Source organism: Oryza brachyantha, chromosome 8 (assembly GCF_000231095.2).
Source record: "Oryza brachyantha chromosome 8, ObraRS2, whole genome shotgun sequence".
Classification (NCBI taxonomy): domain Eukaryota; kingdom Viridiplantae; phylum Streptophyta; class Magnoliopsida; order Poales; family Poaceae; genus Oryza; species Oryza brachyantha.
Window position 1 is genome coordinate 8340231 of NC_023170.2, and position 27888 is coordinate 8368118.

The 27888-nt window shown below is 43.2% G+C and overlaps 2 protein-coding genes across 14 annotated transcripts in view; both read right to left on the minus strand.

The window, feature by feature from the left end:
- Positions 1–3267, minus strand: part of LOC121055200 — a 173094-nt gene extending 169827 nt beyond the window's left edge. The window contains exons 1-2 of the mRNA XM_040527143.1: positions 3020–3267; positions 2850–2919 (exon numbers count right to left, since the gene is read on the minus strand). Coding sequence (XP_040383077.1) covers positions 2850–2919; positions 3020–3267 — 318 coding nt within the window. The remainder of the gene's footprint in view (positions 1–2849; positions 2920–3019) is intronic.
- On the minus strand, positions 1–27806 carry LOC102722884 (6-phosphofructo-2-kinase/fructose-2,6-bisphosphatase-like). 13 transcript variants are annotated; one of them, XM_040526655.1, is made up of 19 exons: positions 27209–27806; positions 20542–20610; positions 19538–19719; positions 19069–19309; positions 18526–18732; positions 18151–18243; positions 17710–17808; positions 16403–16510; positions 16246–16322; positions 14652–14706; positions 12682–13027; positions 12407–12459; positions 12141–12238; positions 3971–4044; positions 3747–3872; positions 3004–3421; positions 2850–2919; positions 1613–1671; positions 1214–1512 (listed from the first exon to the last, which is right to left on the minus strand). In XM_040526655.1, the coding sequence occupies exons 4-11, from the start codon at positions 19141–19143 to the stop codon at positions 12683–12685; spliced, it is 1059 nt and encodes a 352-aa protein (XP_040382589.1). In that variant the 5' UTR covers positions 19144–19309; positions 19538–19719; positions 20542–20610; positions 27209–27806; the 3' UTR covers positions 1214–1512; positions 1613–1671; positions 2850–2919; positions 3004–3421; positions 3747–3872; positions 3971–4044; positions 12141–12238; positions 12407–12459; position 12682. The 13 variants fall into 13 exon arrangements, with proteins under 13 accessions (XP_040382590.1, XP_040382592.1, XP_040382589.1 ...); XM_040526654.1 differs by having other exon boundaries at positions 3747–3877; XM_040526656.1 differs by lacking the exons at positions 3747–3872; positions 3971–4044 and adding an exon at positions 1–539 and having other exon boundaries at positions 1415–1512.
- Positions 27807–27888: the final 82 nt, after the last annotated feature.

The following is a 27888-nucleotide window of genomic DNA, read 5'->3' on the forward strand; positions in this document are numbered from 1 at the left end:
TCACTACATAAATAAAGTTAACAAAGTATCCCTGGAGATAGCATACTCATCATTTCACTTTCAAGAAGTCCCGCAGCTTCAAGTGCTTGCAACTATATGCATAAAATGTAAAAACATATTATTCACAAAGTTTAATAAATCTGCCTGGTTAAATATCATATCCACGCAGGTAAAAATCTAGTTTCAAACTTTCAATGTCTCAATGGTACTTTAAGATCTGGCTAGATTCAGGACATGCTCAAATATCATTTTACTGTAAACAATTTTGGTTATAGTCATTAGGCTCATAAATGTATTCTGATGATCTTTAGACTAGTCTAAATCTCCATTAGACATGGGTCAACTAAGAATGCCTCGTCAAGCGTCGATGCTTCAGAATTAGGGCCCTTATATCCCACTTGGCAAGAAAAAGGGTTGAAATGTTGATAAGCACCCCTCTAAGCAACTGCATTGGAGATGCAATCCAAGCTAACGATCTTCCATTATCACCAAGAAACTCACTTGCTAGGTGATGCAATTCCCATGCAAGTATTAGTCGCCTTTCGGTATCAGACAACAAAAAAAACAAGAAACTCAGCCAGTAATTAATAAGGTAGTGAGGCGACTGTTGTGCACGTTTTGATCCATATTTAAAACTGCATAGCGAATATAATCTATGTCACAACCTTCTCTTTAGAATTTCTGAAATTACACCTAATCCATAATAAGATAACCAAATGCTAGCTAGCTATTAATAGTTATGTGAGTTTGATATTTATTGATTCCATTCAAAGAAATATATGGAGCAACTGCAATACTAATCCATGAAACTACAATGAGCTTCAAAAACATGCAATTCAGTCGATTTGTTACTATAATTTGTCATGATTAAGAAAACTAACTTATCTAACATGTAGAAGTGTTCAAAAGCAAATAAGCTCATCCATAAACCAATACAACTGCAACTATGAAACACTCTTATGATTAACTGGAAAATATATAAAAAAGGATGATCCACGGGACACAAAATTGCAGGCATCTGCAAAAAAAGCTTCAAACAGTAGTAATAACCAAGTGACACTCTCCAATGAATTTTCATAATCAAAGGGTAATTGTATATGCTCAATTGATACGTCTGGAATTGAAGTATGTCAAGCAGCATTGTATTTTCATCCGTGAATAAATAAAAGATAGGAAAAACAGGTCAATAGATCTATCAGAGTAACTGTAACAATTTGCCATCAAGATTACATGATTTTCATGATAAAATTTACCGTTTACATGACAATCCTATTTATATCCAAAAATAGAACCATGCAATCCTCTGCTGCATTTAAAATTTGTATATAATAAAAGTCACAGCTCTAAATTTATTTTAACACACATGAATACAACTAAAAAAGGAGGAAAGAGTTCAAACAAAGTACACTTTCACCTGTCATCTAGGAGGTCAAGTCCAGATTGCGATTCAGAGATTCCTCCATCACTTTGATATGGTCAATATTCTCAAACTTCTCAGGATTACTCTAATACCTAAAGAACATATTCAGTGTCGCTTGTGGAATAATACTAATAATAATAATAATAATAATAATAATAATAATAAAACAATTCAAATTAAGCTCACACTCACCAATCCTTTGCTCTACTGGTGGCTCAAGTGCAACATTAAATCCATCAAGAACAAATTATCTGTAGAGACCAGAAAAAGGATTAGAGTTACAAAATAAAGCTATTGAAAGGAAGGACCAATTTAGGGCCTGTTTGGTAGGGATCCAAATTCTTAATCTTGCTAATTCAGATTCAGATTCTTCTTCAATCCTTTTCTCTATTGGCACTACAATTCAATGCCACATGCAGAAATAAAAATTATCCTTAAGCTCACACTCACCAATCCTTTTCTCTATTGGAAGTTCAAGTCCTCATATTTTTTTAATCCATTGTAACATACATATGGAACCTGTACGGCAGCTTAGCTAAATTTGGATGGTTAAATTGGGTGTTGGATAGCTATCATATACTTCAACCAAAACCAAAACTGCTTATTTGCACTCTGGAAGCTCCTACACACTCATAACTTCAAATTATTTTATGAGATAAATATAGCTAAAATATAACTAAGAAAATGGTAATGTTAGTTGATCAAATCTGAACCTACGGAAATTATACCGTGAAGCTCTAACAACCAACTGCGCCACACTAACTGCACCTCGGTATAATACAATACCGGGTTTAAAATTGTCTGGAGTATGGAAAGGTAAACAAATTTATATTTAAGGTAAAGAAATTAGCAAATATGCAAGGCAAGTGCTACGGAATACTTTAATATCCTTCGATCTCTGGAATATGGAAAAGCAAATTAATTTAGTCATAATGGAGTTCTATAACAGAGAAATAAATAAGTATATTCAACTGATATTTTTGAAACAAATTCATGTAGGAAAATGAACTGCTAAGCTATTGTAAAGGTGGATTGCAGTCATCACATTTAGCCAGAATCAATTTCATTCAGAGCTCAAAATTCAAATGTAAATGATTTTTTCCATCAAAAAAATCTGAAAATGAATTTAGTTCTGCTAGAAGCCTTTCATGCTCCCAAGAATAAACTGTAAGCAATAGAGTGCAAAAATCATTATTTGAACTTAAACCTGATTGCAGTAGAATGCACATGAGTCCTTAATTCCCTATGTGGCAGGATGCATTTTTATGGATACAGGCACTGCATTATGCTAGAAATAAAGAACTGAGCTCAAATTAGAACATATCGATCATCATTCGCTGATTGTATAAAAAATTCTTATTGTGTGTTTTGACAGGAGGGAAAAGTTTTGGATTAACACTATGCCATTAGCACAGGGAAAAAAACTTACAGGATCTCTGTACAAGGGATAGAATGGATCTCCTCCCTGTTCACGAACATTGCCTCCGTGACAACAGGCCCTGCGAGAACAGCACCAGCAGTGCATGAGTAACACATAAATCACACCAGAACTCGACGGGGAAATGGCAGGATTCGTTATGTACGCGATCCCCATCGGACATGACGACATGTCGGTTGGTGAGGATGATGCCGTGGGACTTGTCGACGACGAAGCCCATGGCGTAGCTGGCGCCGATGACCTCGGTGTCGAATGCCTGCGGCGCGGTGGTGCGGAGGACGGCGACAGAAGGCACCACCTGAGAGAGCGCATGCCGCCAGTCCTCCACCGTGATAGAGGACTCGAGGCCAGTCCTCCACCGTGATAGAGGACTCGAGCTCCATCGCCAGTTTCCCTCCCCCCCCCCCATCCTTCGCTAGGCTCTCCATCAATCTGCGTCGAGGTGGGGGGCGAGAGCGCTGGTCAGAGTGGCGGTGTTCGGCGTTGGGGCGGTAGCACAACAATCATGGCAAAGGAGCTTTCACCGTCGTGACGGGCGCGAGGGCGTAGTTAGAGGGTGTGTCCTACGTAAGATTGCAAGAGAGAAGTATTTTAGATCGCTTTAATCCATTGGATATGTAAATCTAACGGTGCAAAATCGATTTAGTCAATCCTGCGTACATTTGCTTGGGTAGCCATAGAGAAATTCCAATTCCTCCTTTTTATTTTAGTATAGATAATATATACATGTTCAGATAGGCTATAAAGCTGAGGTGGCTTTGGGAACATTGCAGCCTTCACAGACCTTTGGTTTTGAGTGCAATCAACAGTGAGGCCAGCACTGTAAGCTGGCAGGCATTGGGGGAATATTTGTAGCTTTAGGGTTGTCTCAGCATCAGAGATCACTACCTCAGAGTAGGATGTCATGTGCTGGAGGTTAGAGCCTGCCAGATGGTATTCTTCCAAATTGGTCTACATGAAGCTCTTCCTTGGCCATGAGCCATTTGAGTGCTGTAAATACTTTTCTTGCTGGTTCTACGCTAGACAGCCAACAAATTGTAAAGGTGTGGGATCAACCACTGGACATGCATGTTCCATGATCAGGGCATGTAAACCATCGACTATATACTCACACGATGTCCAGGATCAAGCCAGGTATGGTGGTGATCATGAATACCCTGTCCTACACAGGTGCCACAATGCATTCCTTCAATTGGCAAAACAAAGTGCATGGTGATTTAGCAGTTGTAAGCAAGTTCAGCATTCATATTGAAAGCAAGTTCAGCATTCATATTGATATGATTTGAAGACATTAGTGATGTTGGCCACATGGATGGTCTGAAAACACAACAATCATGTATTTGACAAAGAGAGCAATGATTGGTCCCAGGTGATTACGGCCATTGCAGAAGCAATGTTTTGGAGAATTGTTGGCGCAAAACTGCCTAGATTAAAGTGTCATGACCTAGTTAGAGGTAGCAGGTAGGTCAAAAAATATTTACATGGGAATTGAGTACTTCAGTGTCTTTTTGTGGTTCTCTCTCAAGTTCATCATTCCAATCTATAGTCCCCTCAAACCCTAATCAACCCAGACACCACACACATGTATCTTCTACACGTGGGATTCAACATAAGAATGGTATGTGTCGATGTTCTAGATCGCTAGTAAAAACACAAGGTGGCAAGCGAGAAGCAAAGATTGATGGTATGCGAGAGATTGATAGTTTTGATTTAAGAGAAATAGCTAGACACCAATATACGTGGCGGCTCAGGAGTGGGTCCACGCCCCCGCTCTCGCCTGGGAGCGTGAGCACACTGCGGCGAGGCACTTGCCCGCCGGGTTGCTCACGCGGAGCACTTCCTGCTCCTTTTCGCCGGTCCGCAGCCCGTCATCCACTTCGCCGACACCAACGCCTCCTCTACCTACCCACCTCCGTCCGATGGTCCCCGACTCGACGCAAGTGATCCGATGGTCGCTCAACTCCACCTTCAGGCTGTCAGGGTCCAAAACATCTAGGCTCTAGTCCCCGTCGTCCACGACTCCTCGTCCGCCTCCTACGGCCGCTGGCGGGACCAAGTCCTCGCTAGCCGTCAGACGAATATATGCCCACAAGTATACCCGTTGCTACGTCACGGGTATAGAATTTGCCCATACCCGTTACCCACGAGCGCCATATACCCGCGGGCATACCCGTTTACCCGCCTTTATGTGGGCACAAGATACCCGTGGGTATACCCGCCCATATACCCACGCAAAACATGTATCCAATATAACCACAATAACAGTAACAAAACAATAGCACACAATTCAACAGTCCAACTTAAATTTAAATGGAATAGTTCAATACAATAGTTCAATCCAGACTCCATAGTTTAACAACCTGCAAATAATCATGGCAAAAAAATTTAGATAAGAGAAGTATAACCAAACAAACATGAAAAAAAATTCCAGCCAGCATATACACCAACCTCGGCCGGCGGCGGCTGCGGCGTCGGGTGGCGGCGCCGGTGGGGACCGGGATGGGGGGCGGCGGGGGCGGAGTCAGGCGGCGTCAGCGGAGACAGGGTCGGGGGCGGCGTCCTCGGGCGGCGTCACCGGGGGGGATGGGGACGGGTGCGGCGGGAGGGGACGGGGACCGATGCGGCGGCCTCGGCCTCGGGCTTAGGAGGCGGGGACGAGGGCGGCGGCGTCAGGCGTCGTCGACGGACATGGGGTCGGGGGCGGTGTCCTCCGGCGATGAAGGCGGGGATGGGGACGGGGGCGGCGGCCTTGGCCTCGGGCGGCGTCGACGTCGACCGGCATCGAAGAGGAGGACATGAGCGACAACGTCGATTCCTCGGTGGCGTACAGGCGGCGGATTCGGCGGGGACGGGTATAGGGGCGGCAGATTCGACCGGCGTCGGCAAGAACAGGGGCGGCGGCCGGTGGTGAGGGGAGGGGATGGGGACGTCGGCGGCCGATGGCGAGGGAGCAGAGGGGATCGGCGTGAGGGCGAGGAGATCGGCGTGGGGGAGGGGGCGCACGAGGGGATCGGCCAGATCGGGATCGGCGAGGGGTATTTGGATGGATGGAAAACCCTAAAATTTTCTTTCTATATATATGTGGATACTTGGGCCCACATGTCAGTCCAATATAAACGGGTGGGTATGGGCCGTTGAGTACTAATTTTGACCCAATAAAATACCCGCGGGTATTAAATAGAGAACATATCCAACCCTATTAAGGTTTTTACCCACAGGTAAACGGGTACAATTGCCATCCCTACTCCTCGCCCTCCCCTCCACCGCTACGCTCTCAACGACCACGTCCTCGCCGATACTCCTGTTCAGGCACGGGACGGGATCTGGCTACAGCTCAACAGGATCATCGTATCCTGGATCTTTGGTACCATCTCCCTAGATCTCCAGGACATCATCTGGACCCTAGGCGGCACCGCGCGCCAGGCCTGGAAGGCCCTCGAGGGCCAGTTCCTCGGGAATGCTGATGCCCGTGCTCTTCAGCTTGATGCACAGTTCCACACCTTCGTGCAGAGGGACCTCTTCGTTGGCGAGTACTGCCGGAAGATGAAGGGCATGGCGGATGCTCTAGATGACCTCGGCTGCTCTGTTAGCGACAGGATTTTGGTGCTTCATGTCCATAGGGGTCTCAACAGCAACTACAACCTCCTCCGGACATGGCTTCCTCGCCAGCGGCCCATCCTCGACGAGTTCACTCGGGGCCTTACGCCTGGTTTGTCCTCCTCGTCCACCTCTACCGCTTTCGTGACTACTCCACCGGCCACCTCGGCCCCGCCTGCCACTTCTCTTCTTGGCGGTCCTCCCCCCGGGCCAAGTGGGGGTGGGAAGGGGGTCGTGGCGGGCGCCGTTGCCGGGGTGGGCGTGGTGGTGGTTCTGGCGGGGGCTGTGGGGGCGGGCGTGGTGCTCCAGCAACGGCCCCTCCCTCTGGAGGTGCTTCCTGGCCAACCCATGGTCAGGGCGCATCTCAATGTGGCCATTCCAGACTCCAGGAGGCGGGCCATGTCCTCCACACCAGCCTATGGCCATGTTCGCTAGCCCTGCTTCGTCAGTGCCCTGGACTCCTACTCTGCCTAGCCAGCGTCCGACCTGACCTAGGGGATGGGACTAGGCGACACTGGCCTATTCCTTCAGCACCATGCAGCTGAAACCACCGGTCAGCGCGGAGTGGATCGCCGACTCCGGTGCCTCTTACCACACCACCCCTGATGCTTCCCAGTCCTTCCACCATCCACCCCTGTCCTTCCACCCCATCCTTCCCTGTCTTTCCACCATCATAGTTGGCAATGGTTCTTGTCTTCCTGTAACCTCTGTGGGCATTGTTCCTGGTTCTTTTCATCTTCCCAATGTTCTAGTTGCTCCATAGATGGTTCACAATCTTCTTTCCATTTGCCAACTCACTACTGACAATTCTTGTTCTGTTGAATTTCACTCTTCTGGTCTTACTGTGAAGGATTCGGCTTCCTAATGTCCACTCCTCCGATGTGACAGTCAGGGCCCCCTTTACACCCTTCGTCTTCCTGCTTCCAGTACTTCTTCATTGACTTCACCTACTTCAGCTTTTGCCACTACCTCTTCTTCCACGTCTTGGCACCGTCGGCTTGGTCATTCAAGCCGCGACATTTTGGCTCGACTCAGTCATAGTGTAGATCTTCCTTGTACTAGGACACCCGATGGGTATTTTTGTCATTCGTGCCAGTTAGGCCGTCATGTTAAGACTTCCTTTTTCTTCTTCTTCGCACGTGAGTCATGCCTTTGATCTTATTCAAAGTGATCTATGACGTCTCCTGTCATTAGTATTTCTGGCTATAAATATTATGTGGTGATTGTTGACGATTTTTCTCATTACTCTTGGACTTTTCCACTGCATTCTATGTCTAACACGTTCTCCACCCTTCTCCACCCTTGTCCACGTGTTGGACGTCTCCTGTCACTCAGTTCGGCCTCACAATCAAAGCTGTCCAGTGTGACGACGGTCGCGAGTTCGACAATCACGCATCCCGTGCCTTCTTCCTCTCCCGTGGTGTTCACTTGCGCATGTCTTGTCCGTATACCTCCCCTCAGAACGGGAAGACTGAGCGGATGATCCGCACCACGAACGATGTACTGCGCACCTTCCTCCTCCAGGTCTCCCTCCCTGCCAGCTTCTGGGCTGAGGGACTCCACACTACCACCTACCTTCTCAACCGTCTCCCTTCTTCTGTCTCGCCAGCTCCCACCCTCACCAGGCTCTTTTCGGCACACCTCCTTCATATGATCACCATCGTGTCTTCGGGTGCGCCTGCTACCCTAACACCTCTGCCACTACTCACAAGTTAGCACCTCGTTCGACTAGGTGCGTGTTTCTTGGCTACTCCCCTGACCACAAGGGGTATCGTAGCTTGATCTCACCTCTCGTCGAGTCCTCATCTCCCGACACGTCGTGTTCGATGAGTCGAATTTTCCTTACTCCACCTCCACTACTCCCCTCTTGATCCGGAGCTTGTGTCCATGTTTCCGACTGACCCGGTGGTACAGCCACATGTATCTCTGTATCCTTTCCCTGCAGGTACACCCTCTCCTGCGCCAAGCGCGACCTCGGCTCCCTCTCTCGCGCTAAGAGCGGCCCCGGAGCCCACTCCCGCGCCAAGCGTAGCCCCGGCGTCCTCTCCCACGCTCGCGTGCTACACCTAGCCCGTGCTTGTCTACAAGCGCAAGTCGGGCCCGGTCCCCAGAACGTCTCTACCTCCATCGCCGGTCCACACTTGGGTTCGCTCTCGTCCCGATCTAGTGGTGTACTGCACCTGTCATCCATCGGGATCCAGGCTGCATTCATTCCATGGTGACACAGCGAGCGGCGGGCGTTCTCCGACCTCTGGCTCTCTCCGCCACCGCTGTTGAGCCGGGGATCTCCCCGCTGCACTCACCCTGGCTAATCCTTACTAGCGTCAGGCAATGGAGTATGCTGCTGTTAACACCAAAATTTGATAAATTTTCTTATTGGATTCAGATAAGGAAAAGGTGCGATCACAGATGGAAATTTTATCCGGAGGAGTTCGAATCCAATAGGGAATTGTGAAGACCAAGGTTTGGCGGCATAAATTTATCTATTAATTAGAGTTAGTTTGGGATTTTTTTCCTCTATCTCTAAGAGAATTAGAGATAGAATCTACATAGGAGTTTGTTATTTCTTTTTATCTATTAGGAGTCTATGTCGTGTTCAACACGGACTAGCATCTACCTGAGGGTATAAATATGTTTGCCCAGGGTCATTGTAAATCATCTACCTATCAATTAGATCAACAACTTTCGGCGCATCGCGACCCTCTTCACCGAGGTTTCAAATACCGGCGGAATTTTGCACCTGACGCGAGGCTGCATCGTCTCGATCTCCGGCGGATGGGCTTAGATTACAACTGTCTCGGTCAGGTCCGATCTTCTAATTTGGTTGTGCAATTGTCAGTTACCGTATCAGTTTCAATTTGAGTTACTTCTGTATCTGGAGTTGATCTGGTCAACCACTTTGGGTGATCTACGTTGGTTTAATATTATTCAATCTAATATTGTCTCCGTTCGGTCCGATCTAGTATATTGCGTTTATCAGATGGTTTATATCAGATCAGTATTTTGTTCATTGTTTTATCAGAGTACCAGCCGATAAGTTATCAGTCATCGGCTCATTGGCTTGATAGCAATCTAGATATGTTTAGTATCTAACCTTGAACTGTCTCGGTTGGATCTGATCTTCTATGATTATTTTTAGCAATATAGGCTAAATATTTTATAGATCTTGGTCGATTGTCAGTCGTTTATAGCCGACGATCTTTGCCAGTCTATATGCTTATCATATTTATATCAATAGAGTAGCCGATTGCCTTACTATGTTAATTTTATACCATTCGGCTTGATTTATTTAGATCGGCAGTTATTTATTTTGTATCGGCTCGCGAGAATTACACGCAAATTGGTTTTAGCCAATCGCAGCAAAGCATTCATTGTTTATTTAATTATTCCAAGTAATTCATCTGTTTATTTATTAGCCTTATTCGATCTTCATGTTTCCTATAATTATGTCGTGCTCGACTGCATACTGTCTTAGTTAAGTCCGATCTATGTATGTTTGGTTCGATCTGGTTATAGGGGCTCGTCCAATCGACTAGGACTAATAAGTAACTTGGCGAATTACGTTGGTCTAATATTTAATTCAAGTCTATTTCTATTAAGTTTCTAGCCGATCCAAGCTTTTTTTACAGCCGATCGTTCATCCTATCGGCTAAATGCTACAACATGGGCATACGATTAGCTGGATTTTTTGTTACCTATCGGCTCGATAGCCGATCAACTTGTTTTATTCTTTATCTTGTCAGTTGTAGGATCAAACTGACTGCCAACCTCGTGCATTCTAAGAATTTAGGTCCTACACTGGAGCATTATGAGAAACGACTACCAAGCCTTCATGTGTGACATGTCAGTTCACATCTTTGACGTCAACGGCAGCCCTTCTTACCAACCAGACGTGGAACCTCGTGCCACATTCGTCTGGTTGCAATGTGGTCACCGACAAGTGGATCTGGACGCGTAACTGTCGTGCTGACGGCTCATTGGATCGCTACAAGGCTCGCTGGGTTCTCCGGCGCTTTACTCAGCGAGCTGGTGTGGACTATGATGAGACTTTCAGTCCAGTAGGGAAGCCTGCCATAGTGCGCACGGTACTATCGCTTGCTCTCTCTCGCTCATGGCCCATGCATCAGCTGGATGTGAAGAACGCTTTCCTCCATGGCACTCTGTCCGAGACAGTCTACTACAGCCAGTCAGTAGGGTTTGTGGATTCCAGCCGTCCTGACATGGTTTGCCGCCTCAACAAGTCCCTCTATGGTCTGAAGCAGGCTCCTCAGGCTTGGTACTTGGTTTGCCACGTTCCTGGTCTCCTTGGGGTTCACAAAGTGCAAGTTTGACTCCTCCCTGTTCGTCTACCATCGTGGCCCTAACACTGCATATCTACTGCTATATGTCGACGACATCATACTTACTGCGTCCAATCAGACTTTGCTTCAGCACATCATCCAGTCCTTGCAGCAGGAGTTTGCTATGAAAGATCTCGGTGTGCTCCACCACTTTCTGGGTGTCAGTGTTGAGCCTCGTCCTTCTAGCCTCTTCCTTCACCAGCGTCAGTATGCTCTTGATATTCTGGAGTGGGCAGGGATGACTGACTGCAAGTCATGTTCCATCCCTATCGACACTCGGGCCAAGCTATCTGCAGATGTAGGCAGTCCTGTTGCTGACCCAACTGCCTATGGAGCCTTGCTGGTGCCTTGCAGTAACTCACTTTCCCCGGCCAAACATCACATATGCCATCCAGCAGGTCTGCCTTCATATGCATGATCCTCGCGAGTCACACCTTGCTGCTCTGAAGTGTCTCCTACGCTATGTTCGTGGCACAGTTGACTACGCTCTGGTCCTTCACCAGTCTCCTTCCAGTGAGCTCGTCGTCTACACCGACGCTGACTAGGCTGGTTGTCCGGACACTCGTCGCTCCACCTCAGGCTACGCCGTCTTTCTCAACGGCAACCATGTCTCCTGGTCGTCCAAGCGACAACCAGTTGTTTCCCACTCCAATGCTAAGGCGGAGAACCGGGCCGTTGTTAATGGCGTGGCTGAGGTGTCCTGGCTCCGATAGCTCTTGGAGGAGCTCCACAATCCGCTAGCCAAGAGTACTCTTGTCTATTGCGACAACGTCAGCGCCGTCTATCTCTCCACCAACCCGGTTCAGCATCAGTGGACGAAGCATGTGGAGATCGACTTGTACTTCATTCGAGACCAAGTTGCTGTTGGCCACACTCGGGTTCTACATGTCCCGAAAACCTCCCAGTTTGCTAACATCTTCACCAAGGGTCTCCCATCCTTGACCTTCTCAAAGTTTCGCTCCCGTCTCAGCATAGCCGATGGCTAGTTATGACTGCGGGGGTGGGTGTTCTTGTGTCTTTTCCTTCTTGACCAGTCTTGAACTCCGCTGTGCCGGTAAGTTCAGACTGCGGGGAGTGTTGGTGTGGCCCATGTTGTGGCCTGTGTGTCAAGCCCACCTAGAGGCCCATGGTGTATTTACCCCACCCTTCTAGGGTTAGGAGATAATTTATCAATTATTAATTCTAACAGAGGGTAGGTGGGAATAAAATGAGATGATTTTTGAATGCAAAGCAATTGATGGGACAAGTAGTAATGTGAATAGTGTTAGAAATGATTACATTGCAGAACAAGATTCAAGTCCTAGAAATGCTTACATTTTGGAATAGAGAGTGTAGTACACTTTACCTTTCCAATAATTCTTCAGATTCCTTCAACTTCCCCATGGTTTGAAAAGTTAATGTTAAGAGTTCTGCTGGATTTGTAGTATCCAATGAATCCCAGCCCTATCAAACAATTGCAATGGAAAAACATTAATAGGTTTTGTAAGGATTTGGATGACTCATGACAAGATTTGATAAAAGCTTGAGAGGTGGTTCATCCACTATAATTTTCAATGGAGTTATAGTTCATATGTAATATTGACACATGCTGAATGTAAAAGTCTGCATTACCTGTACAAATTCTTGAGGTAATACACAAACACTAGAGAGTGGGGGCGCGCTGCCTGGCCGTGCGTCATGAGTTATTTTCGGTGATTGCACGATGTAAATGGCAGTTAGATTAAGATGGTCATTAGAGTAGGTTGCACGAATCAGCATGATAAAAAAAATAGAACAACCTTTTTTTTACACTGAGCTCTCATGCAAAACAGAACAGCCAAAAGTGCATAAGCATATAGCAGACAAACTAACAGGTAAACAACAAAGCAGTGGAAGCAAACCCAAACCTTAAGTAGCTGTCAACCTCCGCCAGTTCACGTATCCATCGGCGAGGTGACCAAAGGCGCGATAGGTACCGTGGCCGCCGCAGAGGCTGCTGACGCCTGCAGCCATGTTGAGCCGCCATCCGTACGGTGAGGAATGACCAGCTGAAGCCGCGGCCGCAAACAAGCACCGCAAGGTCGGAGATCCACCGCCGAGCCGACTGGATCCACAGCCTCCCCAGCCGGATCCATGGTGGGTCTGGCCAGATCCATAGCCGTTCCCGCTGCCACCCCGAGGCCCTCCCACCTGACGACCGTGCGGCGCAGAGCAAGCACCGCGTCGACCTTGCCAGAGTTCGGACATCAACACCTAAAACAATTGGATCCTTCTTGTTAAACACAGTCTGGCATAATCTTCAGAACTTAGGGGAAAACAGCTTCTTCAGCACTTTCTTTCTTCTTTTGTTCGCTCGGGTCCTCAACGTATGCTGTAAATTGGTCAAAAATATGGTATATTATATCTGCCATAAAGACCTTTACACCAGACTCTTCAGCAAGATCACAGGCAGTAGGCATCACTTTGACATCAAATGCCAAGATAGTAGCATACTCTTTCTTCCTCTCAAGCATAACATTGGCCTTCATGACGTTTTTCTTGCGTACTGGCCCTATACTGAAATCACAGAAGGGAATATTCACAACAGGGCTCTTCAAGAACTTGGTAAGAGCTTCCAATGACACAAGGCTACATGCTTGTACATAGCCACCTTGACCACTCTAATAAATTCGATGTCTAACCCTAGTCATTTCTTCCATCACAGCATCTTTTAGTTTGTCCAGATCATCATCACGACGAAATGAGAAATTGGGGGAAAATGTGGGCAATGTCATAAAGCAGCTTCATACCAAAAAAATATGTGGATCTGTTCATATTCTATGCAACTGGGAACAACAATGTCCTGATCTGACAAGCATTCTTCAATCCCGGTAAGTATGAGAACACTCAAGAAAAAAGTAGTGAAAACCATTCCAATACAAATAAATATTCTTCCATCCACCCTAAGATGTGTGATATATACATATTCGTACACAAGTGAATCACCATTCCTAAATCAAATTGTACGGTTGTACCGGAACTTTCATTGAACAAATGTTTTCTCAACAATTCAATAGATCTAAATAATATATGCTTTCTGCACAGATATGAATACAAGTAAATGTTGGGACACAATTGTACAACAATACCATTTTAATTTACAAATAGTTCAAACTACAGCAATTTGTACTATGGATGGTCAGTCAATAATAGTAACTTAAACTTCCTTCATTTGACTGTTTCACAATATAAATCTGAATCAATCATTCACATAGACAAAGAAAGCACTCTGAAATTTCAGTGAAGGAATATTTGACAGGTACCATTTCTAAAATTTCAAATACATCAAACTAAGTGATATTTTACATGATTTTTTCAAATTACATTTAAAAGGGAAATTTCAGTTAGCTCTTGCTGACAATGTTTTAGGCATATAAGCCAAAACATCAAACAATAGAAAAAGAATCACTTCAAAGATACATTATTTATACTACAACAACAGCACAAAGATTGTGTCCTATATAGAGTCCTAGGGGGACATTTACTATTTCTGGGACATATTTACTGTTTCTGGGATGCGTTTACAGCCAAGATGCATTTAACACTTCGTAGAGATGTATTTACTATTTCATGGGCAAACGTTTATAGTAGCAAGGTGGGACACTTCAACATGTTAAATCATTTCAGAATCATTTGTCAACTATAGTCCACACCCAACGTTCAAGGAAATGCACCTATAACCGCACATCTCATGGTTTATTTATAATACCTTGCCCAACAAATGCAATAGGACTCATAATGAACCATTGCACAGTGATCATATGACATGCATATGCTATGCTCGTAATTTATTTTACAAAAAGAATTAAAAAAATATAGATTTGAAGGAAGTAATAACCTTTCCATCTTGGTAAATCGTTGCAGAAGCTTCAATATAAGCCACACCTCGGTAACTATTAGAAAATGAAGAGATATGAGGAAATTTCAAGAAATGCCCTAGAGCTGCAAATAACCAATCACATTGATCAAAGTTATTTTTCGAAGCATCAACACAAAAGTCATTAATGACTAATCTACAATCATACCTAAGTTTGATATTTCTTTGGGTGTCGCCCAAACATTAGTCGACGCACAAGCTATGTTTTGTAAAGTTGCTAGGGATTTATATGTAACTGGTTACTAGTTCCTACTTATCCAAATATGTATCTTCTTTGCAATCACTTAGTGTTGGACACAGAAGTATCATGATAGAGTAGCCCACAAGAAGACATAAAAAAAATATTTCAACTCGGTCACTTTGCATTCTCCATATCGTTTTTATCTGCTATGACCTATTTATAATTGAAACAGATCTACCAAAAGTTGAACAATCCATGGTAGCTTTAGCTTTTGATCAGATGCAGAAAACAATCACAACAAAACTAATCTGGATCCTATAATAAATTAAAATTTTTCAATGCCAAAAACCATCGTAACTTCAACATACATAAGAAAAGGAGGTCAAAGGATTTTTGGTAATGCATAGTTACACTCATTCGAAAGTACGGGGTTGAGATATTAAACATTTATAGTAATTACTTGAAGCCATCTTCAGATAGACCGAGACAACAAGATATAATAGAAGTTCAGATGTTTAGAATATGATGAATGCAACATTGAATAAAACCAATTCTTTTCTTTTGTAAGACAAAATGTAGAAAACAACTTCAGATTGAGGGTAAACCAGAAGTACAGAAGTTGTGAACTTCCCATATTGAAGTTATTAAGTATCAGTCACTTCTCTTTAAAATGGTGAAAGAGGTGGTACTTTATCAGCCCTTTGTTTTTGTTTCCTTTTCACTTAGAAGATAATTTGTAGTAAAAGCAGCCTAAAGTTGTATACCATCTCAAATTTTACGGTAGTCCTTTTCATCATCTTCAAGTACTTAGATGTGATTTAAATCAACAAACAGAATCGCGATGACGTAACAACGAAAAACCCAAATGTTTTCTAACAGTATTATTCTTAGGGAACTTTCAGGTTTTTCCTATGTGATTCCCCGCTTTTGTTTGAAGCTTTTAGTACTGCTATTGTTTGGGTCAGCAGTACAGCACAAGACTTGCTGTTGAATTAACGTACTACTTACTCTCGAATCAGATAATTCATACAGAAAACTTAATATTTATATTAGTAGTAACACACAAAGACAGTTGAAAAAGAATAGAAAATTCAGCATAAACGGAAAACACCAAAGGGTAAAGAAAAATTCATAAGCAAAAACTGATGGACTTATTATTATGAATTTGCAATTTGGCTGGTTGATAATTGACCTAAAAAATAGAAACGATGCTGATAACTCTAGCTGATAAGAAACTATAAAGAAATGGAATTTTTTAGTAGAAGTAATACTAATGGTTCCTATTGACTACAACAGGAAAGTAAGTGTGCATGCCTATGAAGGAGAAAAGCATTGGGGGCCGGTAAATTTTGGAAAAGGAGAATCTGAACGAACCAGTAATGCAATATGGTTTGTCTGTTCTCTTTGAGACTTTGTTCTCCTTTCACCCTGAAAAGCTTTTGGCCACAACCCTGGAACACAGTCCTGTCTTCTGAAGTCAAGAGTTTCAATAATACATAATGCAACATTGGAAATGTAAGTAACAAGTGACCTTTATTTTTCCTCTCCAGTGGGGACCATTAATCACTGAAGCCTGTTTGTGCCCTTTTTTGTTTGTCAGTTTCAAGTCTGAACAGGAGTTCAGTGCATCACAAAGAATCTGCAAACAATGCATCATAGTTTTAATACATGTAAAATGCCACCGAATGGACAGTTGAAATGTTAACTGTGCAGTAATTGGGTAAAGCGTAGTGCGACGAAGTGGTTAAGTTGAACAAGTCATAAAAAGAACTTTCAGTCTTGATCAAATTAAAGCCACCAAACGTAATAGTTACTCCTGTAGGTAAAAATCATTAAAATAGAACAACCGATCCATTATATATTATCCACTGTAAAGAGAGGCAAAAAAAAACACGAGAGCACACACCAATCTTCGCAACTGAAGCTGGAGTTCTTCAACGATTACCAGCTCAAAACCCACACGACACAGGAAGACGCAATTTTGAATATCAGTACACAATGAAAATAAAATATGTTGACGTATTCATTAAACATGTATAAATACAACAGCAATAACTGGCCATGAGACAGGAAATAGAAATATAGTGTGTTACAGTACTTGGGGCAGCTATCAATAAAATTTATTCAGATCTTTTTCAGTTCCTAAGGCTGCATTTTACCAATGTTGTTGCATTTGTGTGGAAAGTACTGAACTATAACCCAAGTGATTTACTAATGTAGCTCTAGTCAATTTGTGATGCCTGAACCTACCCGCAGGCCGCAACCGTAAGTGAAAGGTGCGATATCTTGATCTACTTATCTGAGACCTCTTATCATACTTATCTGAGACCAGAGAGATAAGACACATATGGCTCATTGTCATAATACTTTGAAACCTAATTACCTGAGCATGGTCTGTGATCCCTATGGTAGCTGAATCACCCTAAACCTTCACTCACCATGAGTATCCGCATACTTTAGATCTTTAAGGACTGCCTAGAAGGAAAACACATTACTTATTAGAGTGACATGCTGAAAACGAAGCACTGGATATTGTTTACATTTAGATATGGTAGAGGGGTGCAGGCGTGACGAACACTGGAAAATTTTAAACAGATATGTCGAAGAAACAGAAAACCAAGTTGAGAAATCAAATATGGCACAGGGTTCATATGACCAAGTTGAGAAATCAAATACTTGAAAGACAATCAGAAAGTGCAAAGAGAATTGCAGAAAATCAGTTGTTGGTACCTGATTACCATGTTTCAACCAAAAGAGAGTTTAGTTCACTTGTGAAACAAGTCTTCAATATGTACTGCATTGTGGCAAGACAATTAACCACGAAAAGAGTATAATCACCTTTCCAACATTGAAATGTCTGGTTTCATGACCTAACTCACAAAGGTACCTCGTAAGCTTAACTGCAGTAAATGTTTTACCACGAGCTCGTAGGCCAACCTAGTTTGCAAGTAGACATGTTTAGGAAGAAAATCTGCCTTTCAAAACAAGCAGTGATACAAATGAATATTAAGATGCAATAACAAGTACTTTAAGCATCAAGACAGTCCGTTAGGAGACAGGAGAATTACTAATGTGATAGTTGGATACTTGGATATTAGCTTTTTAGCTCTCAGATTACTCAGAGCGTACTTTCATAGTTTCATGCATTTTTATTCATTTATGTGTTTAAAACCATACGAACATGGTAGAAGGATCTGCTTTAGATAGCAACAGCCAACAAGATGTCTGGTGATTTAATACTAAAAGATGTATAAGAGAGGAAACAACAGCTGAAATTACCAAAACAATCGCTAGATTTCGGTCCTCATTTGACCCATGCAACTGATCAGCTACAGCTGCTGCTGCAACAGCTCCTGCTGCTTCTGACATAGCCTGACAATACGTCCATAAGAAGAAAGAATCAAGCACAGACTACATTCTGATGGAAATTTTCTTTCAACAATCAAAAGTTGATAAATATATAGATGGATCATAATATGCATTATATAGGTTCGCACACAACATCTCAATTACCCATTTAATAACTTGAACTCTGTAGTCATAATCACTCATTGAATCACGGACTTATTTAGGGTTTAGGATCATAAGCAATTTTCTTCCCTTTTAGTTTCATTGCCATAGATCTAGCTGGTTAAGGACAGGAACAGTACTGACCTTTCCTGTTACAAAATTAAGAACAGAAGCCAGGGAACATGAACTGAATGATTTTGCAAACATAGTACAGCCAACACCCCTGTCTACAAAAAGTCCCTTTCGCCCATCTTGCTCTTGCAATGTTGTGAAGATGTCAAATGATTTTGACTCTACAATTCCAGAAGCTTGCAACTTCTTAAAAGAATCTGCAGGCGATGGCACATTATCCTACAACAAACCAAATTGGCATTTCAATGTTTATATTCAGTGCTATTTCCGTTCAACCGAAAAAAAACAGTTGAGAGGAGTAAAATATAGTCTATCAAATTAAATGATAATCAATTAAGATCAGATGGAAGTTAACTAAGTGACAACACAAATGCTATAATCAGTAAAAAGTATGGTCTTTTATGGCGACATGTCACATCAAAATCTGATCTAAAGTGAAAACACAACACACTTCATTTATTTTGGAGGGTGGGTGGGGTAGGCGGTGGGGAGGATAAATAATTCATTGGTGGAACAAATATTCTAGCATACCAGTTCGACCTCATTATCGCTAACCTTGTTATCATAATTATGATCTTGAAAAGCTGCAGAAGCACTTCTTGGGCTCTGGATGCCATCACTGAGAAGCATGTCATTTGTCCGTAAAGCTCCGGTTTGAATCAAGGATGCTGGGTTCGCAGCAAGGTTTGCTGCATATTGAAATGGTGGCGCAGTTGGTGTTGGAATGACGTAATGCTCCTAGTCAAGCTCCAAACTTTCAGCAGATGTATCCGGCAGTAACGTATGAAATAAAAACCTGTTAGAAACCAGAAAATCACTTACTCAGCTATCCGCATTAAAGTGCAAAACATCACGCAAGCATTGGAATTTTTACTGGAAAAAGGTGAAGGAATGAAAAGGGTGTTTCGTTTGTTTCAGAATTTTCTTAAGCGTGTACGATGGTAAATGTTGCACCAAGATGGTCACCAGAGAAAATGAAGAAAATGGAAAAGGAGCAAATATTCCATCCCACTGAAAAGAGTACCATTGGTATCTTCTATAATAACATATACGATGGGATCTCTTCCATTTGAATTCTGAACTGTGATATTTCTTCCCCTAAACATGCCTTTTGAACAAGCACAACTTAGCTTTGAGAAGAGAGAACTTTGAAAGGAAGCAGATGTTTTAACCAGATAATGCAGTGGTTGGCTTTTTTCTTGTTACCTGTTTGGCAATAGAGAAACATAGGATATCAGTAAATAAGTTATTGTACTACAAAGGGTCGAACAACAAAAATGCAACCTCCCATCACCTTCTTCTTCGCAGACCAAGAGTCGAACAACAAAAATGCAACCTTTGCTGCAATACTAATAACACCAGAAAAAGCTCCAATTTTTGTATCAAAAAACCATTCCTAACACTCCGAGAAAGGGGATTTCAAAGTAGGAAAAAAGCTTCAAACGGCTCGTGATTTCGCTCCAAGAACTTCACAAGGTTGACAAATTCTGGGGGAACTAACTAAAAAAACTTGGATCTTTGCACCAACAACTGCAAAGAAATTCGCAGGCGCACGGAACGAAATTCTCAGAACTGGCTGCGCAGATTGGCTTCCGTCTCGTGGCGTCGAAGCAACCGAAGTTGAACAGATTAGCAACAGAACTGACCAAGGTAAGAGGAGGATTATACAATTCTTTGCTCCTCCTCGTGTATTATCTGGACAGGGACAGGAGAAGAGGAGGAGCAAGAATATTGATTTAACAAGTGAAGCGAACAGACTAAATAGCTAGAAGGCACGTAATACAGGCAGAGGAAAAAAGAACACAATGAAACCAGAGCAGAGTACATCACAACGCAAGCAAAAACCAGCACAACAAGGTGGTAACCGAAACGAAGACGGCAGCAACGAGCGGAACCAGAAGAGAAGCAGATGGAAGAACTACCGTAGCACTAAAACCCTCTAACACAAAGACCGACAACAAAAGGGGGAAACACATCCAACCAATAAAACAAAGGCCAGAAAGAGCAGTAGATCGAAGCAGCACTCACGACGAAACAGAGGACAACAAAGAGATGGTGACGATGCGCCGGACCGGCGAACCACCGCAGCCGACGAATCTGCAGGAAACAACAGCAACATTAAACGCCGTAGAAACGATCCGTAAAAGCGAACAACAAAGCAAAGGAGGTTGTACCGTATAGACCTCGCTATACGGGAGCATCACCCGCCTAAACCCATGATGGCAGCAAGGGGAAGAGAGGGAAAAGAGGACAGAAACAGGAGGCCGAGCGAAGCAAAGCGAAAGAGTGGCATAAATAGCAGCACATTGAACTAGACGTACAAAGATTGGACTTAACCAAGACAGTATGCAACCCAAAACGACATAATCATAGAAAACATGAAAATCGATAAGGCTAATAAATAAACCAACGAATTACTTGGAATAGACAATGAATCATATGTTACGATCGGCTAAAACTTATTTGCATGTAATTCTTATAAGCCGATGCAACATAAATAACTACTAACCTAATTGAACCAAGCCGATTGATATATAATTAATGCAGGAAAGCAATCGGTTACTCTATTAATGTAAATATGATAAGCATGTAGATCGGCAAAAACCATCGGCTATAGACGGCGGACAAACAGACAAGATCTATAAAATACCTAGCCCAGATTGCTAAGAATAATCATAGAAGTTCGGACCCAATCGAGACAATTCAAGATTAAACCTAGCAATGTCAGGATAGATACTAAACAGATCTAGATTGCTATCAAGCCAATGAGCCGATGACTGGTAACTTATCGGCTGGTACTCCGATAAGACAATGAACAAAATACATTAATCTGATATATACCATCTGACAAAAGCAATCTACTAGATCGGTCCTAACCAAGGCAGTACTAGATTGAATATGTCAAACAACAAATATCAAACCCACGTAGATCGTCCAAAGTGGTCGACCAGAACAACTCAAAACACGAAAGTGATCTAAGTTGAAACTGATACGATAACTAGCAATCGCACAACTAGATTAAAAGATTAAACCAAACCGAGACAATTCTAATCTAGTCGAATGATTAACGTGGCCCGGCGGAACGTAGGACTTACCCCTCCGTCGAAGATCGAGACGATGCAGCCCCACGTCAGGTGCCAAGTTTCGCCGGAGTTGAAACCTCAGAAGAGGGTGGCGATGCGCCGAAAGAAGTTGATCTAATTGATGTGTAGATGAAAAACAATGACCCCAGGCATACATATTTATACACTCGGGTTAAGGTTTGGTCGTGTTGGACACGACATACAACTCCTAATAGATAAATAGAAATAACAAACTCCTAGATAGATTCTATCTCTAACACACATGTCCCGAGCGGACTCTAACAACCTTAGAGATAAAATAAAAATCCTAACTAACTCTAATTAATAGATAAATTTACGCCGCCAAGGCTTGGTCTTCATGATTCCTTCCTAAATTCGGTCTCTTCCGGATAAAATATCTATTGGAATTTGCACCTTTCCTTATCCGAATCCAATACGGAAATTTACCAAATTTTGGTGTTAACAGACGTGTCACACACTAAGGCCTGGGAGTCAATCTTAGACAGCTCTAGTGCAGGACCTAAATCTTAGAAGGTGCGCGGGCGTGCCAGTAAGTTTGATCCTGCAACTGACAAGATAAACAGTAAAACAAGCCGATCGACTATCGAGCCAATAGGTAACTAAAGTTTCAGCCAATCGGATGTTGATGTTGCAATGGTTAGCCGATAGGATGAACGATCGGCTGTAAAAAGCTTGGATCGACTAGAAACTTGATATAAATAGACTTAGATTAAATATTAAACCAATCTAATCCGCCAAGTTACTTATTAATCTTGGTCGATCGAACGAGCCCCTATAACCAGATCGAACTAGATGTACATAGATTGGATTTAACTAAGACAGTATGCAGTTGAGCATGATATGATTATAGGAAACATAAAGATCGATAAGATTAATAAATAAACCGACGAATTACTTGGAATAAACAATGAATCATGTGTTGTGATCGGCTAAAACCAATTTGCATGTAATTCATAAGCCGATGCAATATAAATAACTGTCGATCTAACTAAATCAAGCAGATTGGTATAGAAGTAATGCTGTAAAGCAATCGGCTACTCTATTGATGTAAATATGACAAGCATGTAGAGCAGCAAAAATCATTGTCTATAGACGGCGGACAAACAACCAAGATCTAGAAAATACCTAGCCCGGATTGCTAAGAATAATCATAGAAGATTGGAACCAATCGAGATAGTTCAAGATTATACCTAGCAATGTTAGGATAGATACTAAACAGATCTAGATTGCTATCAAGCCAATGAGCCGATGACTAGTAACTTATCGGCTAGTACTCCGATAAAACAATGAGTAAAACACATCAATCTGATATAAACCATCTGATAAACGTAATTTACTAGATCAGATCTAACCGAGACAGTACTAGATTGAATATGTCAAACAACGAATATCAAACCAACATAGATCGTCCAAAGTGGTTGACCAGATTGACTCAAAACACGAAAGTGATCTAAGTTGAAACTGATACGATAACTAGCAATCGCGCAACTAGATTAGATGATCAGACCGAACCGACACAGTTTTAATCTAGCCGAATGATTACCGTGGCCCGGCGGAACGTAGGACTTACCCCTCCATCGCAGATCGAGACGATGCAGCCCCACGTCAGGTGCCAAGTTCTGCCGGAGTTGAAACCTCGATTAGGAGGGTGGCGATGCGCCGAGAGTAATTGATCTATTGATTGATGTAGATGATTTACAATGATCCCGGACACATATATTTATACCCACGGGTGGATGCTAATCCGTGTCAGACATGACATGCGACTCCTAATAGATAAAAAGAAATAACAAACTCCTATGTAGATTCTATATCTAATAGACAAGTCCCGATCGGACTCTAACAACCTTAGAGATAAAGGAAAAATCTAAACGAACTCTAGTTAACAGATATAACTAAATTACACGGACTCTGATTATTCCCGAATCTATATTAACATTCTAGGCCTAATCGGACTCTATCCCTTATCCGATCTGGACTCCATCAGCTGAATCCGAGTTGTATTCCGCCTGGTCTTCTATCCGATTGCTCTGTTTCCTGTTCGATTCGGTCTTTAATCACAGTTTAATCTCCAACGGGAATTATCCAAATTCTGGCGTTAACAGAAACATACTCTCGGAGTAGAGTGGTTCTGCAGCAAAGTAGTCCTCTACAAGACGCTGACGAGCACCTAAATGATCCCTGCAAATGCTCTTTCTCGGACCATACTGTCTACTCGACACTCCACCAGAAAATTTAGCCTTGATCTTCATTGCAAGCCTGCTAGCAAATGAATCTAGGATGCTCTACTCAACTACATACTCTCTTGTCCGAATCATCCAAGTAGGAAGATGAATGTGCCATAGAGAGTGAGGAAGATGGAGGAGAAGAAAGGTGGCAGAAAATGAAGACGGGAAGTAGCACTATATAGATGAGCTATGCTGAGAACAATTTAATGAAATACTTAGTTATCTGATCAGATTATAAGATATTGTAGTTATGTTAGACTGTTGACTAACTCACCAGATTACAATGCAATTTAATGAAATTTGTAATTATCTGACCAGATTACAACATATTGTAGTTAGGTTGGACTATTGACTAAATAAGTAAAGAAAACAATTTTAATGGATTGGATCATTTGAATTGTTCAACCATGCGCCGACCTGAAATATAACCAAAGGAGGTGGCTTACTGCATTGCTGTTAACACAACACATGGACTAGATCATTGAATTAACAGAAAGAGCAACTTTCATGTTAAAAAAAGAGAGTAACTTACCAATCTACTATCCTCATCTTTTGTCCATAACATGCTTGTCCTACCACAATCAGTAAAATTGGTGTCATCGCCAACATCAGTTGACTTAAGGGGGTGTTTAGTTGGTGAAATGAAAATTTTTGCGTGTCATGTCAGACGTTTGACCGAATGTCGGAAGGGGTTTTCGGACGAGAATGAAAAAACGAATTTCACGGCTGGCATGAAAACTGCGAGACGGATCTTTTGAGCCTAACTAATCCGTCATTAGCGCATATAGGTTACTGTCACGCCTTGACCCTAGGAACCCCCTAGGCCGGGCCCGTGCTCTAGGACATCGAGACTTCCCTCACACATTGCAACTTGTTGGTATGATTATCTGTCAAATCCTATTAAGTTTTGAGCTGGGATGTTACATACACCCAACCTCAAAGGACCCGACGTCCCCGTCGGTCCAACATACCCACACTTGGGCAAACAACCAGGAATGTTTCCCTCTTGGCCACGTCCGTGTATCCAGGTCCGGCCCATGTGCCATGCCGTGTCTCCGCAGGACCCACGCGCGCCCGTGAAACCGCGAGGGTCGGCTCTGATACCATTCTGTCACGCCTCCACCCTAGGAACCCCCCTGGCCCAGCCCCATGCTCTAGGACATCAAGACTTCCCTCATACAACCAACACACGTCTTTTCCGGAAAAGAAGTTACAACTTGTTGGTATGAGTATCTATCAAATCCTATTAAGTCTTAGGCTGGGATGTTACAGTTACTGTAGCACTTATGGCTAATCATGTACTAATTAGACTCAAAAGAAGATTTCTCACATGACTGTGCAATTAGTTTTTCATTTTATCTATCTTTAATACTCTATTTAAGTGTTTAAAGATTTGATGTGATGTTTTTGGGTGAAAATTTTTGGGAACTAGACGGGGCCTAAATGAACTCCCATCACTAACACCTTGTACATGGACTGGTATGTTTTTGTTCAAAAAAAAACCACCTGGTGGGTGAGAGTCTGCTCCCTGTTCAAAACGTATATACACAAAAATTATATCCCCATGACAGTAAATGGACAAACAAAACTCCCTTGTTCAAAAGGTATACACAAAAATTATATCCCCGTGACAGTAAATGGACAAAAATAGTAGTAGCTTAATATATATTAATATATATAGGAAACCTGCTCATATTAGAGCATCCCCAGGAGCACATCTATATTTGATCATCCAAATGATTATATAGATGGTCATCAAAAAGATTCCTCATTTATATCCCTTCTCATTCCAACAGATCATCCATATCATATCATCCATAACATACCTCTTATATTTTAATAGTATCTTTCAACTAACCTTATATTTATAATAACCTTACATTTATAATTTGGAAGGGTATATTTTTGAACGAGTAAATTAACATAATTAACCTAACAAGGAAAAATTATAGCGGCATAAATAAAAAGAAAATAGAAGTACTGTGAAAATATAGCGACATAAATCTAGTTTGTACTGTGTAGTCTTTTCTCTGCTCGTGTACTTGTTCTGCATATTCGAGCAATGGAGTATTACTCCTTTCTACATATCCGCACAGGGAGCCAACGAGCGTGGTGGACTGGTGGCAAGCGAGCTGGCAAGGGGCAGCAGCGGGCGTGCGGCGAGGGGCGGCGGGCGAGCTGACGTCGGGCGGCGTCGGCTGTGGGGGCGAGAGTCGTGCGGGCGAGCTAGCGAGGGGCGGTGGCAAGAGTGCACCGGCGGGAGGCGAGGGGCGGACGCAGGCGATAGCGGCTGCACGCATGGTGACGACGGCAGGTGGCAGCGACCACGCGCAGCGCAACGGCGGCAGGCAGCGGCCGGCGTGCTCCTTCCCGTCCAGATCTGGTATACCTCTCCCTCTCTTCTCTCTCCACGGCTACACTCTCTCTGCACCCTCCCTCTCCAAGGCTATTCACCTTCGCCGGCCGGCGACGACGGCGAGGGAAGGGAGTCGTGCCGGAGGGGGGCGGAAGTCCGGAAGAGGGCGGGAGCTCGATAGCGTGAGGAGAGAGATACACTATTTTTGGTCTTTCTCTCTCCTGGTTTGACGCATCCGCTACTTTTGGACGGCTAAATGGCGTATCCGCTGGAGGTAGATTTTCTGCTCTCATGCGCCAAATTACAGATGGAGTATGAGATAGCGTAGCTCGTGGGGATGCTCTTAGCTTGGTATAGAACTGCCCCAGAGATGATATTACAGAAATTTAGGCCCAACTTGGCTGCACTATTAGTCTACAGCTGCTACACAAATACAAACAAAGATATATTCTAGAATAGTAGTGCATACATGCAGCCACGGTAGTTACGGCTGCCAAATAAGGGGTTTGTTTAGATGGGGCTAAACTTTTTAGCCTCATGATATATCAGATGTTTGGACACTAATTTGAAGTATTAAACATAGACTATTAATAAAACTCATCCATAATATTGTACTAATTTGCAAGACGAATCTAATGAGCCTAATTAATCCATGATTAGCCTATGTGATGCTAAAGTAAACATTTGCTAATTATGGATTAATTAGGCTTAAAAAATTCATCTCGCGGATTAGCCCTCATTTATGAAATTAGTTTTTATTAGCCTATGTTTAATACTTCAAATTAGTATCCAAACATCCGATGTGACTAGAGACTAAAAATAAAATAAGTCCCTATAAAAAACAACACCTAAGTGCAGCTGATTGCAACCTTAACTAACATGAACTAAAAAAAACAAATCCTAGTATCAATAGGTAAATGAATCGCAGAGTAATACCATCTAGCAAAATTCAGGCAAATGAGTCGCATAGTATCAACAGAAAAAAACGTGAGGAGAAAATATTATACCATGCTCGTACATCTGGGTCCTTAGTGTTTGGAGCACCAATTCCAGTAGGTGCTCGCCAGGAGTCTTGAGCCGACGATGAGACCACCATCCATGGTTGCTGTAATCCAGCAACCCAGTTAGGCGTGGACGACGATGCCGTGAACTGTGGCGGTGGATTCGGTGGACATCAGGCCCAGATCCAAAGATCGAAGGGATGGCCGGGGAGGGTGCCGGCTGAGAACACGGTGGAGGAATCGCATGAGGTGACGGCGCAGAGGCGCTTTTTGACTTCCTGGACATCTCGCGCAGGTGCCAACGGTGACTTGGGGCCTAGGGTTTGGGGGCTGGAGATTGGGGGTGATCTGGCATGGATTTGGGATTTTATGCATCGATTTGGCGCGCAAGAATTGGTTTGGCGTGAACTGGATGAGAGATTTGGGAAGGAAATAGAGGGAGGAGCATGAGATCGCGGGGGAAGGCCAAACGCCCGCTCGTCGCAGGCCGTGGACGATATATTGACGATTTCTACTCGGGGAGAGCGCTTCAGCCGGGCGATAAACGGGTCGCCTACTCCCTTCTCTCTCCTGTTGCGCCGCCCATCCAATTAGGATATTTCTGATGTTTACATGCATTTCGCCAGCTCAATCAACTCTATTATACATATATTATACATGCTCTTAGCGGCTCGGCTGTCAACCTG

Bases quoted from the DNA above. Each gene is read 5' to 3' on its own strand.
- LOC102722884 (XM_040526656.1), bottom strand. From the start codon at position 19,143: ATGCTTCTCAGTGATGGCATCCAGAGCCCAAGAAGTGCTTCTGCAGCT. The intron at 17,809-18,150 runs GTAATTTCAGCT...CTTGCAAACTAG, and splicing joins GAAATCTAGCGATTGTTTTG to GTTGGCCTACGAGCTCGTGG. The intron at 16,511-17,709 runs GTGATTATACTC...CATTGTTTGCAG, and splicing joins GACATTTCAATGTTGGAAAG to ATTCTTTGTGATGCACTGAA.